Source organism: Nothoprocta perdicaria, unplaced genomic scaffold (assembly GCF_003342845.1).
Source record: "Nothoprocta perdicaria isolate Ctin4 unplaced genomic scaffold, notPer1 scaffold_54, whole genome shotgun sequence".
Classification (NCBI taxonomy): domain Eukaryota; kingdom Metazoa; phylum Chordata; class Aves; order Tinamiformes; family Tinamidae; genus Nothoprocta; species Nothoprocta perdicaria.
Genome location: NW_020455799.1, coordinates 3,218,437 through 3,234,304, shown reverse-complemented (window position 1 = coordinate 3,234,304; position 15,868 = coordinate 3,218,437). Strand labels below are relative to the sequence as shown.

General features: G+C 50.1%; 1 protein-coding gene across 1 annotated transcript in view; it reads left to right on the top strand.

Moving 5' to 3' along the window:
• The window catches only part of VASH2 (vasohibin 2), a 31,198-nt gene that overhangs the window by 3,253 nt on the left and 12,077 nt on the right, over nucleotides 1-15,868 (top strand). Inside the window, exons 3-5 of the mRNA XM_026048395.1 lie at nucleotides 2,855-2,943; nucleotides 4,549-4,605; nucleotides 10,507-10,581. Coding sequence (XP_025904180.1) covers nucleotides 2,855-2,943; nucleotides 4,549-4,605; nucleotides 10,507-10,581 — 221 coding nt within the window. The remainder of the gene's footprint in view (nucleotides 1-2,854; nucleotides 2,944-4,548; nucleotides 4,606-10,506; nucleotides 10,582-15,868) is intronic.

The window sequence follows — 15,868 nt, the reverse complement described above, 5'->3', positions numbered from 1 at the left end:
CCGGCGGCTGATCTGGCTGAGGTCGGGCAGGTTTCGGACTCTGAAGGGCCACCTGGTTGCAGCCCCGTGTTGGGCTTTCGGCTTGAGCTCTGGGAGCAGAGCAGGTTGTGCGTCCAGGAGCGCTGTGCAATCCTTCACCTAGCCTGGATGCTTGGGAGTCTTAAGGAATTAAATGTCACCGGCTTTGAGGGCTACCATATGTCAGCTTCATTTATGCTAAGTAACACGGAGAGTACTTGCAGGCTGAACTACCAAAAAAAAGGGCTTTGTGGTTGTTAAATATCACACAGTGGAGTTGTGTGAGGTGAGGCTCACCCCCGGGGGGCTGTGGTGAGCTAAGGCCAGAGTAGGTCCAGCCATAGGACRGCCACCAGCTCTGGTAAAACACTTAGCTCTGCTGCTTGCTCTGCAGGAGCTCTGCTGTCTGGCGCTGTCAGTGCTCAGGAAGGCCGATACAAGGTCAAGGATTTTGCTCTGTCTGCTCTGGATTTCACTCGCTTTATACATTCACGATGTGYCGCGCTGCGTCTGCGTTTGCGCGCAGCGGCTCTGCCGTCCCCTACGAACGCTCGCTGGTGGCGCCTGTCCTGCGACGTGTGCTGGGGTGGCCGCCCTGGGCTCGCCCTAGCCTGGAGGAATGGGCTCTGCCGCCCTGTTTGTGGGCTGTGCCGCCCGGGTGTTTGCCCCGTGCCCCCGCGCTGCTGGCCGTGCCGGTGCCCTTGGGCTCCCTGCTCGCGCCCTCAGCCGCGGGATCACGATGAGCATTTGTTTGCGTTTGTTTTTGGGTTTCCTCGGGGTTGGTTTTGGCTGGATTCTGCCCTGAGTTTGCGCACCGTGTTTATGCTTTGTAGGCGGTACGGGAGGAGTTGTAGCAGCCCCGATATATGCTGAGGGTCTAGTGTTTGTGGCACCGTACCCTAAACATTTGTGTAGCGCTACATGAAGCCCGCAGTGTTAAAGTGCTGCAGCCCCGAGTGGTACGTGTCCCCTCGGAGGGAAATCCATAGGGAGCAGAGTTCCACAAGCGCTCCCGAGGACTCACCGGGGTTACCTGCACTCATCTAACCACTTGGTCAGGTTAGTGGGACTGTTYCCAGGAATAAGTGGATTTGGGGTGTTTGTTTTGCCAGGCAGGCTTGGGAAGTGAGTGTGCAGATGGTCTAGACTGGCCTGTGGAGGGCTGCCTGGGTAGTATTTCTAGAAGGAATTTGGGGGCTCCCCAGCACTGGGAGTGACAGGTGAATATTTACTGCTCCCAAATCCAAAAAAAAATGAGAGTGAGGGAAGAGGAAACAACTTGTGAATTAGAAAATGGACCTCTGAGGAGATCATGTGTGGAAACAGTGATTAAGAGACATTAATGAATCTTGCTAATAACCTCCACTTGTTACCACTGTGTGCAGAATTACTGGTTTCTTTTGGTCTCTTGTGGTGCTAATGATGATGGCATGTTGGGGGCATGGCCATCTGTTTCCTTTCCRTTTTAACATACTCTTCTATATACACCAATAAAACAGGAGTGTCTGTTTTTGCTTTTCTCTTCTGACCCCTATTTGCTGCCTGGCTGCAGCAGGTAGTTGATCTCCTTGGGGGTAYAGGTGCCTTGAAACCCCTAGCTGCTTGTGAGGTGGGATTCCCTAGGGCAAGGTCTATGTGAGGGGGACAGTTCTATACTATGGGATATATTTTGTATATATTGTATTTTTTTTCCTCTATCTTACCTATCATAGTTGACTTGGTGTCTTCAGAGCAGTGTTTTTCACTTCATAATCTGTGAGTTGAAGCTTAGGGCATCAATGCCATTTCTGAATGGCCTTCCTGTGGCCATTTCTGAGGGACTTTAGGGAATATAATATACTGTGACTATTTTGACAGAAAGCAGCAAAAGTGCTGTAGTAATTATGTAGCAGTAACTGGACTAAGCTCCCTCGTGTCAGACTGTCCACTGCTTTACAAGCTCATGAGGCCACGCAGTACTGGCCACTGCTCTGGTATCTCTCTTGGGGCTTTGATTTTATTGCCTCACCCTCTGTTCCCCGGCCTTGACATAGGCTGACTGTGCACTTTGCAGCCTTGCCCTTAAAATACAGGTGTTTATGGCCAGGCTSTGCTCCTTCTTTGTGGGGTTATAGGCTAAGGAGTCACCTAGCTATGAGGATTAAATGTGGATTGAGGGCCAGGCTTCTTAAGACATCTGCTTATGCCTAAGCGCCTTATGGGATTTTTTTTAAAAAATCACATTAAGGTGCTAGCCTATATCTTAATGTCATTAGATATCTGGGCCCCAGGTGATTGTCCAGCTGTCCTGTCACCCCTGGTTTTGCAGGCTTACCTGGGGTCTGTGGCTGCCTGTTGTGGCTGGTGAGCGTGGAGCTTGTAGCAGCAGCTGGAGACTTGTGGTGTCCAAGACTTTTCCCTCGTTTTATCTCTTTCCTCTTGAAGTTGAGGAAACCTAAAATTAGGTGTGAATTTTGGGGAAGGGGAGGATTACAAAGCCAGTGCTGGGTGGAACTCTCCTCTTTTGAACTATTTTATATTGGAGGTGGGGGGAAAAGCGGAGCATCTGGCTCCTGGGATCACCCTCCTGCCAGGCTAGGGTGGTGCTGAAGGGCCCAGGGCGGCTCTGCTGCTTGTGGTGGCCGAGCCTGGGGCCCGTCCTGCTCCTGGTGTTGTGGTGCTCAGACTGTGGTGGGCGCGGGGAGGTTTCTGTCTGGTGCCCGAGCTCGTGAGGGGTTCCAGCCGTCTGTGCTGCGGGGCCGTGGGGCGCTAAGCATGTGCCTCTGCCCAAGTAAGTCACTTACCAGCACTGCAGGGAGTGCTAACTCTCTAACCTCTTTATTTTCCTTTTGTCCAGCCGTCGGTGCCACCAGTGCCAAACTACAAGCTCTGCATGTCCATCCCGGAATGGCTTCAGGCAATACAGACCTACATGAAGATGCTGCAGTATCCTTCTGGAGCGCGYGGCTCTGGGGCAGTGCGGATGAGTGGGTCACTGGGGGATGTCCTGGAGCCCCGATCCACCCTTGGCAAAGGCTGTGCTTCCTGTGGGACTGAGGAGGCTCCTCTCATGGCACAGCTACAGATTCGTGGTAGCACCTGCAGCACGGAGCTTGTCACAGCAGTCATCTGGGCCGTGTAATTACCTCCAAGTGATACCGTAGCATTTACCTGAAGTGACATCTCTGTAAGAATAGAAATGTTCATTGGGAAGCTGGTTTACCAGGCTGTTATGATCAGACTGTGGTGCCTGGAGGAATATTGTGTCACCTCCTCMCAAAGCAGCAAAGGGAGAGCTATTGTATTTGCACAGCATTGCTCGCTCTGCACTGGCAGCCCTTGGGTGCTCCCTGAGGACTGAACTTGCTGCTCTCATTCCTTGGCTGCTCTGGGGTGCTTGTCGCTGGGATAGGGTGGCATAGCCAGCTATGCTACCTGGAAAGGCCTTTTTGAGGCCTTTCTGAAGCATGTCCTGAGTCTTGTGCTCTCCGTAAGAGCAAGAACAGTGGGAGGAAGGAGGAGAGAGGAGCTGTGTGTTTGAGGAGGCAGAGCAGGTAACAAGGGGAGGCATCTCTGCTGCACGTGGGCCTCTTGGGAAGGACAGGAGAAGCTTGTGCTCTGCTCCTCTGATTGTGGCAAGGAGTGGCGTGCTGGAGAGGACACCCTGTCTTGTGGGGCTCAGCTACATTTCTTTCATAGTGGTCTTGAAAGTCTGCACTCCAGTAGGTAGTAGAATCAGGCCTTAGACATGGGGTTTGGTTTCCTTTTAGGRCTGAAAGAGGCCGTATGTTTTGTCCAGAGTACTCTGTGAATGGACCTTATGAAGTAAGTTTCAAAGGCAGGAAAGAAAGAAAATGTTATTTCTGGAGAACTCTGAGCTCCAATTGAGGTCAGTTCTGAACATCCAGGTGCCTGACATGATTTGGAGGCTTATTTAGGCCATAGTTATGTGGTCAGTAGCTGTGCTATTTTGCTAGGCACCCTTTGCCTCTGCAGAGTTGCCCCCCCTTAGCCCTGGTTTTGCCACCTCAGTTCTACATAAGTGTTCCAGTGGCTGGGTTGGGAACTGATTCTGCTAGAAAAATAACCAGCAAAAGTAAGTGTCTGGACAGGGTGCTAGTTGATGGATTGTCTGTCCCCTGGCATCCTTTACGATGCACTTTTCACCTGTGCTTGTACTGTTAACTGGTGCCCTTGTGCTGTACTGGCTATTTACATTCTAAAGGATTTTTGTTTTTTAGAGGATGATTTATAGTTCCTAGATGTTATTGGATGCGCCTGCTGTGCTGTTGCTCCATATGTCTGAGTTTAAAACTAAAGAAAGCAGATTTTTTCAAATGATGAATGATGATTGGTTTCAGTGTGCTATAAATGTTTTCCCTTGCCTGAAGCGGAAGCTTTTTCAAACTCTGGGAAAAGAGAATTCATAACCATCAAATGCCAAGCTGAGTTAGTGTTAGTATGTTATAATTAGCATTACTTGTATTTACCTTTTGGGCTTTATTGTTGCACTGTTTCTTGCGTTGCTTTCCCTTAACAGACAAACCTCAGATACAATCACACGGGAACTCAGTTCTTCGAGATTAGAAAAACGAGGCCTCTAAGTGGGTAAGTGTCTCCAGAAGTGCTCTAGTGTCCTGTGTCCATTGCCATGGAGCAATGTGGTACTGCAGCGTGGGAGGGCTGTCTGCACAGTGCCACAGGCTGCCGTGGCAAGGCCAAAATGTGCATGTTCCGTTTGCTGCCTTTGCCAGGAGGGTCCCTTCCTGCTGCCGGGTGCCATGGGGCCATGGAAAGCCAGCACATGGCAGAGCTGCTCTCCCTGAGCAGCCCTGTGGAAGCACCTGCATGGCTTTGGGCCAAAGCTGAGTGTACATGGCTGGAGCAACAGCCTCTGCCTGTTGGTGYTTGCTTGGGAGCACCAGGGTGTTTTTGTGGAGCCCATTGAAGTGCTGATGTTCTAGTTGTGGAGTGATGGCCTTGCCTGCTGGCAGGAGGAGATGAGCTGTGCAAAAGGCTGCGGGGCTCTTGGTCTTGCCTTGGTCTCAGACCTCTCCCCAGAGGGTCATGATGAATTATTTAAGGCTGTGACCCTGTTTCTCTCTTGCTGTTTCTTCCATGTGGTTGATTYGTGCTTCGCTTGATGGTGCCAGTAGGAATGTGTGTGAAGGGAGCCTGGCACCACAGCTGGGATCCCTTGTGTTACAAACTGCATCATAGTGATGACAGCACTAACAGGACCCCGAAACTTGGCAGGTTGGAGCAGGAAGCGATGCTGACAGCATCCTGCTTTTTCTTAGTGGGGGATTTAGATGAGCAGAGTGTAATTGCTCCTGTGGCTTGAGCTCTCTTTCTCCCCAGCTGGCTGTTGTTCATCTGATGGCCTGTCGCTGTAAATTCCAGCTCCCTTTAGAGCTCTAGACTTCATGTTTTTGCCTTGCTGGCAGCTGTCTTTCACACGCTTTTTATTTTTTATGGAGTTTTTACTGACTTGCCAGGTGGGACTTCTTTAGGAAAAATCTAATGTCTTGAGTGATGGATGGGTTTATAGAAGCTTAAAGTAATTTTCAGGCTGGTCACTTATTCTTAAATATTTCGCATTATCCTTTGCCAAGGGCATGGAGGATGAAAGTGGATTTTGTTCAAAATTTATCCCTTGAAAGGTTCGTTCCCCTGAGCTTGGTAAAGGTTTGACCAGAGAGGACAGCACTTCTTCCCGAAAGTGAACTGAAGTAACGCCCACCTCTGGAGATGCACCTGGGCTTTTGGATCCTTTCTTAAGTGCCCACTTTTCCCTTGTTTACCTGCCTTAGCGTTTGTGGCTTGGGAGCTCTTTTTTTGACTTCTCTCCTTGTTGTGTTGCTGTGCACTTTTGTGATATGACTTCTGCAGGATTACTGAGAGGGCACCAAGAAAGGGCCTCCTGTCTAGGGACCTTGATGGCAATTTGTGATGTCACAACTGGCRTGTATTGGACAGCACTAAATTCATTTATTTTTGCCCATCTTTGTTGGCTTCTTGCTCCAATAGATTAGAAGTTACCAGGAGTGCTAAGAGTAGTGAAGCTGTTAAGAGGATACTTAGTCCCARATCTGTAATATTGCACTGCGGCTGGAGAACTCATGCTGCTTGTTTGTGTGTGTGGTTTTTTGTTTGTTTTTGTGTGTTTTTTTTTGTTTTTGTTTTGTTTTTCTCCTCCTTCTCCCAAGTTGGGAAAAGAGGAGTAACACTTAGACGTCCCTGTAGGTTCTTAAAGACCTTCCTGTATGAGCTTGGATCTGACCTGTGTGGCAGTCTGTTTGCACCAGCTGAGGATGTCTCCTCGTGCAGTTCTTGGAGACCTTTTTCTCCCTGTCCCCACCAGTCCATTTTCTATCAGTTTAATAAACACCCACACCTCCACTATTTTATTTTTCCCTCGGAGGTGRCCTGTTTTGCATCTGAGCTGTGTCTTGGAGCCGCGTTGTCCTGTGCTGGCGCCTGGCCTATGATCCATGGGCTGGAGGAGTTTGTCTGCAAGATGTTCTGCAACAACAGGCTGCTTGTGCTGGGACACCAAGGGCTGCTCTTGACAAACCCCTGCGGTTCGTGGATGGCCACACGGGCTGCAAATGGGCCTGGGGAGGGAGAGGAGGGAAAGGAGAGGGCTCTTCCTCGCCAGGCTTTGCTGCAGTCTGGGAAGGAGCTGCTCCYGGAGCAGGAATGCCGGAGTGCCTCCAAATGCTGCTATGAGCCAAGGACTTGATCCCAGTGTGGGGAACCACGTAGGAAAAGCACAGGATTTCTCACCCTTCCTGGCTCAGTAACAGCAGGACACCTGCATGACCAGCTCTGTATTAGCAGGTCAGCCCAGTGAGATGCTGCTCCCCTGGCCCTTGGGAGAAGAGGTGGTTGTCCTGAGATCCTTGCTTTATTGATATTAAGCATATTGCTTATCTGGTATTAGAGGCTTGAAGCTAATGAAAGTATTACAGTAGCTGTCTTGAAGACAGCCGTGTCTGGATGCAAACAAGTTGGACACTAGATGGAAATTGAATATTCATAAATTCATGTGGAAGTGTCCTAAAACAGCTGGGGCATATTAATGAGCATGTCTGTTATGGAGGGAGAACTAGATATTATGGGGATTTACTGTGAGTGTCAATGTGATTCATGAGGGAATAAAAATGCCTGACTGGGCTGAAAAGGAGCATAAATTATCTATAGGTGACTCATAACATTAAGGGAGACAAGCTTGACATGATTCAAAATTTAAAGCCTCTGTTGAGGAAAAAGTCACTGTTTGCTATCAACTTGCATCTAGACTGCCAGGCACTCGTTGGGTTTGTCTAGACTAGAGATAACGCTTTTGAAAATGTTAGATTTCTGTTGACATAGCCTTGTGAGTCAAGGCTGAGATGTCATCGAACAAACTGTGTGTTGTCCCTGTTGTACTGACAAACTGCTCCTGAAAGTGAATCCTTTCTTGCTGGGATTTGCTGTATTTGCACAAATCCAGAATACAGATGTAACTGGATCCACTTTGAGTGCTTTGCTAGTATAATATATAGGTATCTTGTCCCAGGATAATGCCCTTGGTGTGGTCTTACTCTCCTATACTGGAGAAGGAAACCTCACTGTATGGAGTTCTGCTGCTCCCGCTGACAGTAGGTGTACGTATGTGACGAGTGTTTCAGACATTCATTGATAGGTCTGTCTTTTGACCTGCAGGATGTGCTGGCAGAACTTCATTGTAGCTTTAGCTGATGCGGCCATTCTGGTAAAAAGTGTTACCTTTAACTGAAATTGTCATTCTTTAAAACTCCTAAGCAAAGAACTTGTAAGAGCTTCTGGGGAAAAAGATATTTGTGGACATTTAATAATGGCTATAGCTATTAATGAAACACTAATSAGCTCGTGTTGCTGGTCTTACAATAAGCTATGAAGTCTCAGCAAGCTTCTGCACTAGGGTAGAGATTTGACCACAGGAGAGGAACAAAATATCTCTGTCCTACCCAAAGTAACTGGGTGTGATTGYGTCATCTAAATGTGTGTGGAGTTGTGCTGTTCCCTCCGGTTAGTTGCGAGCTAATTGGTTGGACCTGTTGATTGAGGGAGATCTTCCCCCTCTACTTGGCCCTGGTTAGGCCACACTTGGAGAACTGTGTCCAGTTCTGGGCTCCTCAGAGCCTGGGAGAGATGTGGAGCTACTGCAGTGAGTCCCGTGAAGGGCTACCGGRATGATGGACTGGAGCATCTCTCATAGGAGGAAGGGTGGAGAGAGGTGGATCAGCCTGGAGAAGAGAAGGCTGGAGAGGGATCTGATCAGTGAATGTAYGTGTCTGAAGGAAGGGTGCAAAGAACACAGGGCCAGACTCTTTTCAGTGGTGCCCAGCGATAGGAGAAGAGGCAACGAGCACAAACTGAAACTTGGGCAATTTCTGTCTGTGYGTGAGGAAAAGCTTCTTATTGTGATGGTGACAGAGCATGAGAGCATGTTGCCAGAAAGATCATGGATTCTTCACACTTGGAGGTGGTGAAAAGCCACCTGGACAGGCCTCTGGTACGCRTGCCCTTGGTGACCCTGCTTGAGCAGGGGGTTGGGCTAGGTGATCTCCAGTGGTCCCTTCCAACCTCCACCGTTCCGTGAGGTTTGGGTAGGATTCTAGGGACTCTGAGAAACTCCCGCTCACATGATCCAGTAAGGACGGACATTCCTGTGACTGCAAATATAATGGATGATCAGTTGCAGGAAGAGTACAATAGAAGCAGGCACGTGGGAATTATGCAACTAAATAACAGGGAAGGAAGCAAGAATGCTGTTTGCACACACCATGTTATTAAGGAACCCTGATGGAGCTGTAAAGAAAAATTTGATACCATTGCCAGACAATAGACTTAAGAAGGCATTTGAACATCTGCTGCTGCTTCCTCACACAAAGGGAGAATGTTACGGATCTGTTGCTATATTCATTATGGGGCAGAAGTGCTCTTGCTATTGAAACAAACTTGTATGGATAAGAGTCGAGATAAAACAGCGAAACAGCTACTGTTGTAGCTCCTTTATCTGCTGCTAAATAGCTTGAAACTGCAGTGTAAGCTTTTCCCTGCCTTCCCTCTACAGTGGGCTGCCACACTTAGAATTGCAGCTTTTTTTTTCTCCCTGAAGCTAAAATTAAGACGTTCAGTGGCTCTTGTTGTTTGTGGACCCACAGAATCGCAGACTGGTTGAGGTTGGAAGGGACCTCTAGAGACCATCTAGTCCAACCCCCTGCTCCAGCAGGGACAGCCAGAGCACGGGGCACAGGGTGGCATGCAGGCAGGTTTGGAGACCTCCAGAGAAGGAGACTCCACCATGTTCCTGGGCAGCCTGTKCCAGGGCTCTGTCACCCTCACAGGGAAGAAGTTCTTCCTCACATGGAGATGGAACTGCCTGTGTTTCAGCTTATGGCCATTTCCCCTTGCCCYGTTACAGGCCACACTGAGAAGAGCTGCAAATCCAGCGGTCCTGTGCATTTTCATCCCGTACTTGCCGGCTGACGTGAGGCCTCGTGGCAGCTCTGGGCCCGGCCGGCACGAAGGAGCCGCTGGGGCCGTGAAGGCCCCTTTGTGCTGCGGCCGCCCGTCGCCCCCCGCGCGGGAGGGCTCTGCGAGCGCCGTGGGGCCGAGCAGCTCCCGCTCGTCCTCCGCGCTGCGGGCGCAGCGAGGCGGGCGGCTCTGTGCACAGGAAAGGATGGTTTCCAGCTCGGATAAACTGGGAGCGGCATTGCTGTGACAGGCGGTAATGGCACAGCCGCTCTGTTGCCACTTGAGATGAATATAMGGCTTGCAATGCCTAGGATAGGAGAGCTAGTGGAGAAAAGCAGAACTCAAATGGTATGAGAGGTGTATTTTTATCATCTCTAATACAAAGACTTTTAACATAGTGTTTCCCTTTTTTGTTTCTGTTTCCCTGTTTTGTTTTTGTTTCCCTTAAACCATTTTCCTTTTTTGTGTGCAGTGTCTGTCCAGTTTGAGCTTTCTGCAGAGTAAAGATTTCAGTAAAGAGCCCTAGCCCTCCTTTAAGTTACTGTCTCCTGCTGCGCCTATAGCCACAGGGTCAAGGGGACATGATCATGTAAGCRTCTTCCCTGTGTTTTTCTTTGTGTGTTTTCTCCCTCCAGAGGAGAGCGAGGGGTGTTGTAGACATGAGCTAAATTGGTGCTGATGTGTGAGCTTGCACAAGTGTCACCGTGCAGCTCAGCAAGGTGCTGTGCTGTGGCCTGGGCTGATGCTCATCCTCCGGAGTTCCTGAGCAAGGCAGAGCGCTGCGTTTCGCCAGTGCTCTGCCAAGGTGTGGAAGGCACAAGGATACCAAGCTCCTGTTTGGTTTTTCCCAGAGACTGGCAGGGCTCTGGCAAGTCACTGAAGAGGAGAATCGTGTTCACTGTTGCTTACTGCGATGAGAACAAGAAGTATCTGGTTTTTGGCTCTGATTCTGGTCAATTGTTCTGACTGAAATGTCTAAAAACCTTTTTGCTTCCATCCTAGGTTAATGGAGACAGCAAGAGAAATGACCAGGGAGTCCTTACCTATCAAATGCCTTGAAGCAGTTATCCTGGGGATGTATCCTTTCATGTGTCTCGTTCCACTGGAGCACTATTTAACACGTTGCCTGTCCTGCATGTTCGAGGTGTTTGGAGCTGAGGGTGAGTGTGAACAGCCTGGAGAGTCTCCAAGGTGCTGACCAGCAGGCTGCTGAATCAACTAGACTTGTCAGTAGGACCTTGGTTGCTGTGCGTGTGTTTCACAACTGGCTCTTGATGTTAATTCCTCAGGAATTAACGCTCAGAAGCGATTGGGAAGGGAGGGAATGGGGCCAGCCTGTCGTCCTCTGTGATTCCTGGTGGTTGTCTTCAAAGTCCTGTGTGTAAGAATAGTGCACATCTGCAGGGCTGGTAGGCCTGTGGCAGGTTCATGGGAAGAAATTTTAAAGCTCCCTCTGTATCGGCCAACAAAAGAATCCAAAGCTTTTGCTTGTGAGATGAGTGTGAAAAGTGTGCAGCCGTGGAGAGTGTGCAGGCTTTGCACGGGCTTTGCAGCTGGCCTCTGGTGCCTGTGTCCTCGCAGAGCCTGGCCCTGTCGTGCTGCGTGTGCACAATGCCAGTCTCTTTCACAGCAGCTGGCTGGGTTTGCTGAAAATACATACATTTCACCACTATTTTTTTCCCCCAGCCCTGAGGTTTTGATATGCAGCATCAGCCTCCGCAGGCAGGTACAGTGAGGTCTGCAACGTGGTTCCCAAGGTCGGGCAGTCACCAGATAAGAGATGCTGTTTCCCTCCGCTCACTCTCCTGAGTGTCACATCCGTGTCTCTGAACGTGCCTGGGCTGAGCCCCCAGCCTCTGTGTGTGTGTGTGTGTGTGTGTGGGGCTCCTTTCCGTGCCCCCCGGTGCCAGGCGCTGGTTGCAGGGTGTTGCTCGGCCGCTGACTAGGGCCCATCGGAGCAGCACAGCCTTCTGCGAGCCCCATCCAGGCTGGCCGCGTGGAGCGGCTTAGCGAGATGTCATGTTAATTGAGCTGCTCGCTGGCTCGTGTGGTTGGCTTTTTCTGTGCCACTTATTATAAACACCCCCGTAATCCTTCCTGGTGCGGGATTAAGCGCTGTGCAACTGCTTTCGCCCTAGATGCATCTTGAAACATTTCTGTATTGCCGTGGGTTAAATACCGAGCTACCTTCCCTATGTGTGCCAAGGGAGCTGCTGTTACAGGATTTCTAGATGCTCGTAAATGTCTTGTGGTGATAGATACGGATCTCTTGCTCTGCATGGCTGTGCAGGCTTTGTGCATCTCCCCTTGCATGGTCTGCTCACCGGTGCCTAACCGGGAGCACTCCTCCTGCCGCCCTCTCCAGGGGATTTCTTTGTGCAGTCGCAAATCAGTGGAGTAATGGGGCATTCGCCACCAGTGGTGCAGGATCGAAACTACTTATGTCAAGAAAAGGAATCGTGAGCCAAAAGGCGCCAAGGGAATTTTATTCATGCTGTATCCCCGTTATTAAAGTGAGRAGAGCAAAATGTTGGAGGAGGAAGCGGCACAATGTGTTTGCCCCTGGGGAGGGTAGTCTGTGACAGATGAGTGTGGCTGGCTGCCCTTGACCCAAGTGCCCATCCCAGTTCATGCGAGGTGAGCCAGGGACGTGCAGTGCGTTAGATAATCTCCCCCCATTGCATAGTGTCATTAAATGAGGAGGAATAGAGCAATACAGAAGTGGCAGAGGGGAGAGGTGTTTAATAGCTTGTGTTGTGCCTTCTGTGCATTTTAGCAGTGGATGGTATTTATTGCTGCGGGAGTCCTGTGCTCACCCTGATTCTCTTGCCTGGTGGAAAACTCTCTTGCCTGGCAGTAAGAGGTTTTTAGTGTGAGAGTTTCTTGAATCTTGATGCTCCTGGACTCTGTTGGAGCTACAGCATGAATCCAGACTGAGGTTTGAAGCTTTTCCGAGTGTTTACATCAAAGGCTGTCTGATATTGCCAGCACTTGCTTGGCTGCTTTGAAAAAAGAATAGCTTCTCTGTTTTTGCTGAAGCTTGAAGCTTGTCAGACAACTGTGAAGTGTGAGGTTCATTTTCTTGCAGATCCCCCTCATTCTGAGCTAGCAGCTTCAGCTTTGCTAGCCTAAATAAAGCTGTGCCCTCTCTCATCCTCAGCCTGCTTTCACCCCCTTGACTTGYAGTGAAGTGTGCGTGGGGTGCTGTGCGTCACAGCCTGCTGTGACRTTCAGAGGGCCTGCTCGGCCTTTCCTTGCTCGGGGAATGGCAAGAGGGCAGGAACAGCCTGTGCTCTTCTGTGCTGGACTCGGACTTCAGCAGGAAGGTCCCTGCACGTGTCCCTCCGCAAGCCTCCCAAGTGCCCCCATAAGACAAGAAGCATCACTGCATCATCTTGTCTGRATTAAATAAGGGAGGATTTTAAACAAGTATGGAGTTGAATAGCACAAGTGGTGTAAGGAGGGCTCATCTGCTTGATACCAGGTTCATTGGATTTTGCTTTATGAGACAGAGTAGTGTTTTTAGTGAAGACACCTACTAGTATCCCAGAAACTGTCCTGGGAAATGCTTGCAGGTGTTGCAGCTGGCAGAGGAGGACCTGTAGGTTGGGGTCCTGGAGATACCTTAGGGCCTTACACACACTGGGGGAGCTGCTGTTGACTTGTCTCATCAGGCAGCTGAGGTGGCTGCTTACCTCAAACTGAGCCTATCTGAGGCTGATTCAAGCTGTTCCTGCTCTGGGGCCTCACTGCACAGACTGACTGACTTAGGGGCATTTTTTCCCCTACAGAACTATAAAAAATAGTCTCTCTCCCATCCTCTGCTGTTCTTGCTTTTGCCATTCTTGGGCTGCTTTGGGGCACCAGACAAGGAGGGAGCTCTGCGCTGTCCTGGTGCCCTGCTGTCCGAGCCCTCCCTGGCTGGCAGCTCTGGCTGGCTCGCTGCCAACAGGGCAATGCCAGGGAAATCCCTGCGGGTGGGAGCGAGAGTGGCCTCCTGCATCCTGCCCTGTCGGAGAGGGCGCCTTGCTGGGTGGCAGCACTCGTCCCTCAACCTGCCGCCGCGGGCCCCGTGCGCAGCCGGCAGGCCCGTGTGGCAGCGGTGCTGCTCTTGTCCCTGATGTTTACTCGGTGTGGGAGCCGGTTTAGACACAGCCCTTACAAGTGTCGGCTCCCATCACATCCAGCTGGCTGTGGATCTTGGCCGCTGCGCGAAGCTGCCGGGAGGAAGGAAGCGGAGCCCACGTAGCCCTAGAAAGGCAGCTGCTGCCGTGTGGATGCAGTCAGCTGCCACAGCCCTTTCCAGAAATGTCACAGCCCAGAGCCATGGGCTGGCGCATACGGATTCTTCTCGGCTTATTTACCTAAAAAAGAAAATGGAGATGAAAGTTTTTCCCTCTAAAGGTTTCTGCTGAGAAGTAAACAAGTTTCTRTTCTGATCAGGATCTGCTCTGTGCCCTTCAATGTGATCACATTGGTACATATTGCCTCTTGGTACAGATTGGGTTGTGGAGTAATCCTGAGACTTGTGTTGGACTTTTTTGGAAGATATTATTCACCTGAAAATGTTGCTAAAAACACCACCAAAAACCTCAGAGGAGCTGTCTGTAAAGCACTGGTTGAGTTGCTGTGGGGCTGTGCTTTTTCAATCTCTGCAGCTACAACCTATTTCTACTTCAGGGTGCTAAAAGTAACTGTCTGACTCCCAACCTGCTGCTTGCAGGGCCTAACTCAGCCAACTTGCCTATGTTCTTTTGAACTCACTAGGGCTACTACTCCTAATTTGCTCCACTGCCCAGGAAAATTCATGCAGTGGCCAGGGCATTGGCTTTGTGTCCAAAGTCTGTCTCGTACTTGCGTCTGGGATCTCAGTGTCCCCAAGGATCAAAACTAGGTAAGATGTCTAAGTCAAGAAGTTGGTTTTGAGGCTTTCCTGCTGTGTTYGTACCATCAAAGCCAAGGATGCTTGAAAGTAAATCCTCTTAAAATAGCAACAAGCACCRTCTGCACCCCGATCCTGCCAACCCCCTAGCGTGGGGTTCAGCTGGCAAGCAGAACAAACCTGGAGCAAGGTGGTGGGTTTCACAGGATGACTAACATGCTAGTACAGCATGTGGCAAGGTCAAGTGTTCAAAATAGCAGCTCATCTTTGCTGTGTGGTTTAACATTGATTCCCATGGTCWCAGTGGTGCTGTCATGTGAAAGGTGCAATAGGGCAGAATTGCAGCTGTAAATGGAAGCGTGTCAGGAAAATCTTGGGGATTCAGCCCCCAATCCCAATTGAAAAGATCCTAGAGTGAAGAGCAGGAGTCTGAGTGGAAAGATTGCTCTAAGGTGTGTCTAAGGGAAACGTGCAACCTCAGTGCCGCTTGTATTGGCTTGCAGGGCTGTAGGGGCACTGGGTGGGACAGGGGATTGGACTCTCTGCAGGCTGCTGGTAGTGCTGGCGTGTTTGAGAGAGACTGCTTGTTATGGAACCAGGCTCTATTGTGCCAATGGACTGTCACCCTCTGGTGTTGCATGTTCTGCATGCAGTTGCTCTTCCAGTGTGATGTTTTCAAAATGGACCTCCTGAGTAGGAGAGCGGAGTCCATCAGGCCCTGGCTAGCGGGTGGTGATGTCTTTAAGATGGAAATGCGGCACAACAAGTGAGATGCTGCAGATGAGCTCAGGGTTGGGAGGTTTCTTAAAGATGAGCTGCTCTTGTTCACATGCTAGTGGTGTCCGAGGATCTGGATGGAGCTCCAGGGATTGTCCTCCCTGTTTCCTGGCATGAGGGAGTTGGGGAGGAGGCGGCACATGAGGACAGGGAGGGAGGTGGAAGATTGATGTCCCTCCGGGATGGTCCCTGAGGAGCCTGGCATCTGCCAGAACAGCTTCGCTTYTGCTGCACAGCCCGGTGGGACAGGCCCTGAGGAAGCTGCTTTGATTTGTGTGAGGGCCCAGAATCTGGAGGCCGCAGGGCTGCCATTAAAGCAGCTTCTGCCCTTTCCCGTTCTGTGCTGCCTTTATATGGTGGCACGTAATTTACTCCCTGACTCGCAGTCCTGCAGTTTCAGTGCTAGCTCAAAATCGTGATTACAGCTGTGGCACTGGTGTGTCATTGCCTTTTGTTTGCTACAATATATTTCCACTTGGGCAAAGCAGAAAAGAAAAGAAATAATAAGGGAAGATCTGATGTTCTTTTCCAGGCCATTTCCTGTGTATTTCATCTCGGATAGAGGCTCTCATTAACTAGTCACTTYAGCAGAAGCACCCTGTACCTAAAGGTTAATTTCCATGGTGGTTGTTGCTGGGTTGTTTGATGGTGAGTAATTTTCTCCCTCAAAAGTCTTACTGCTACCCAGTATTTAATGAGATTAAA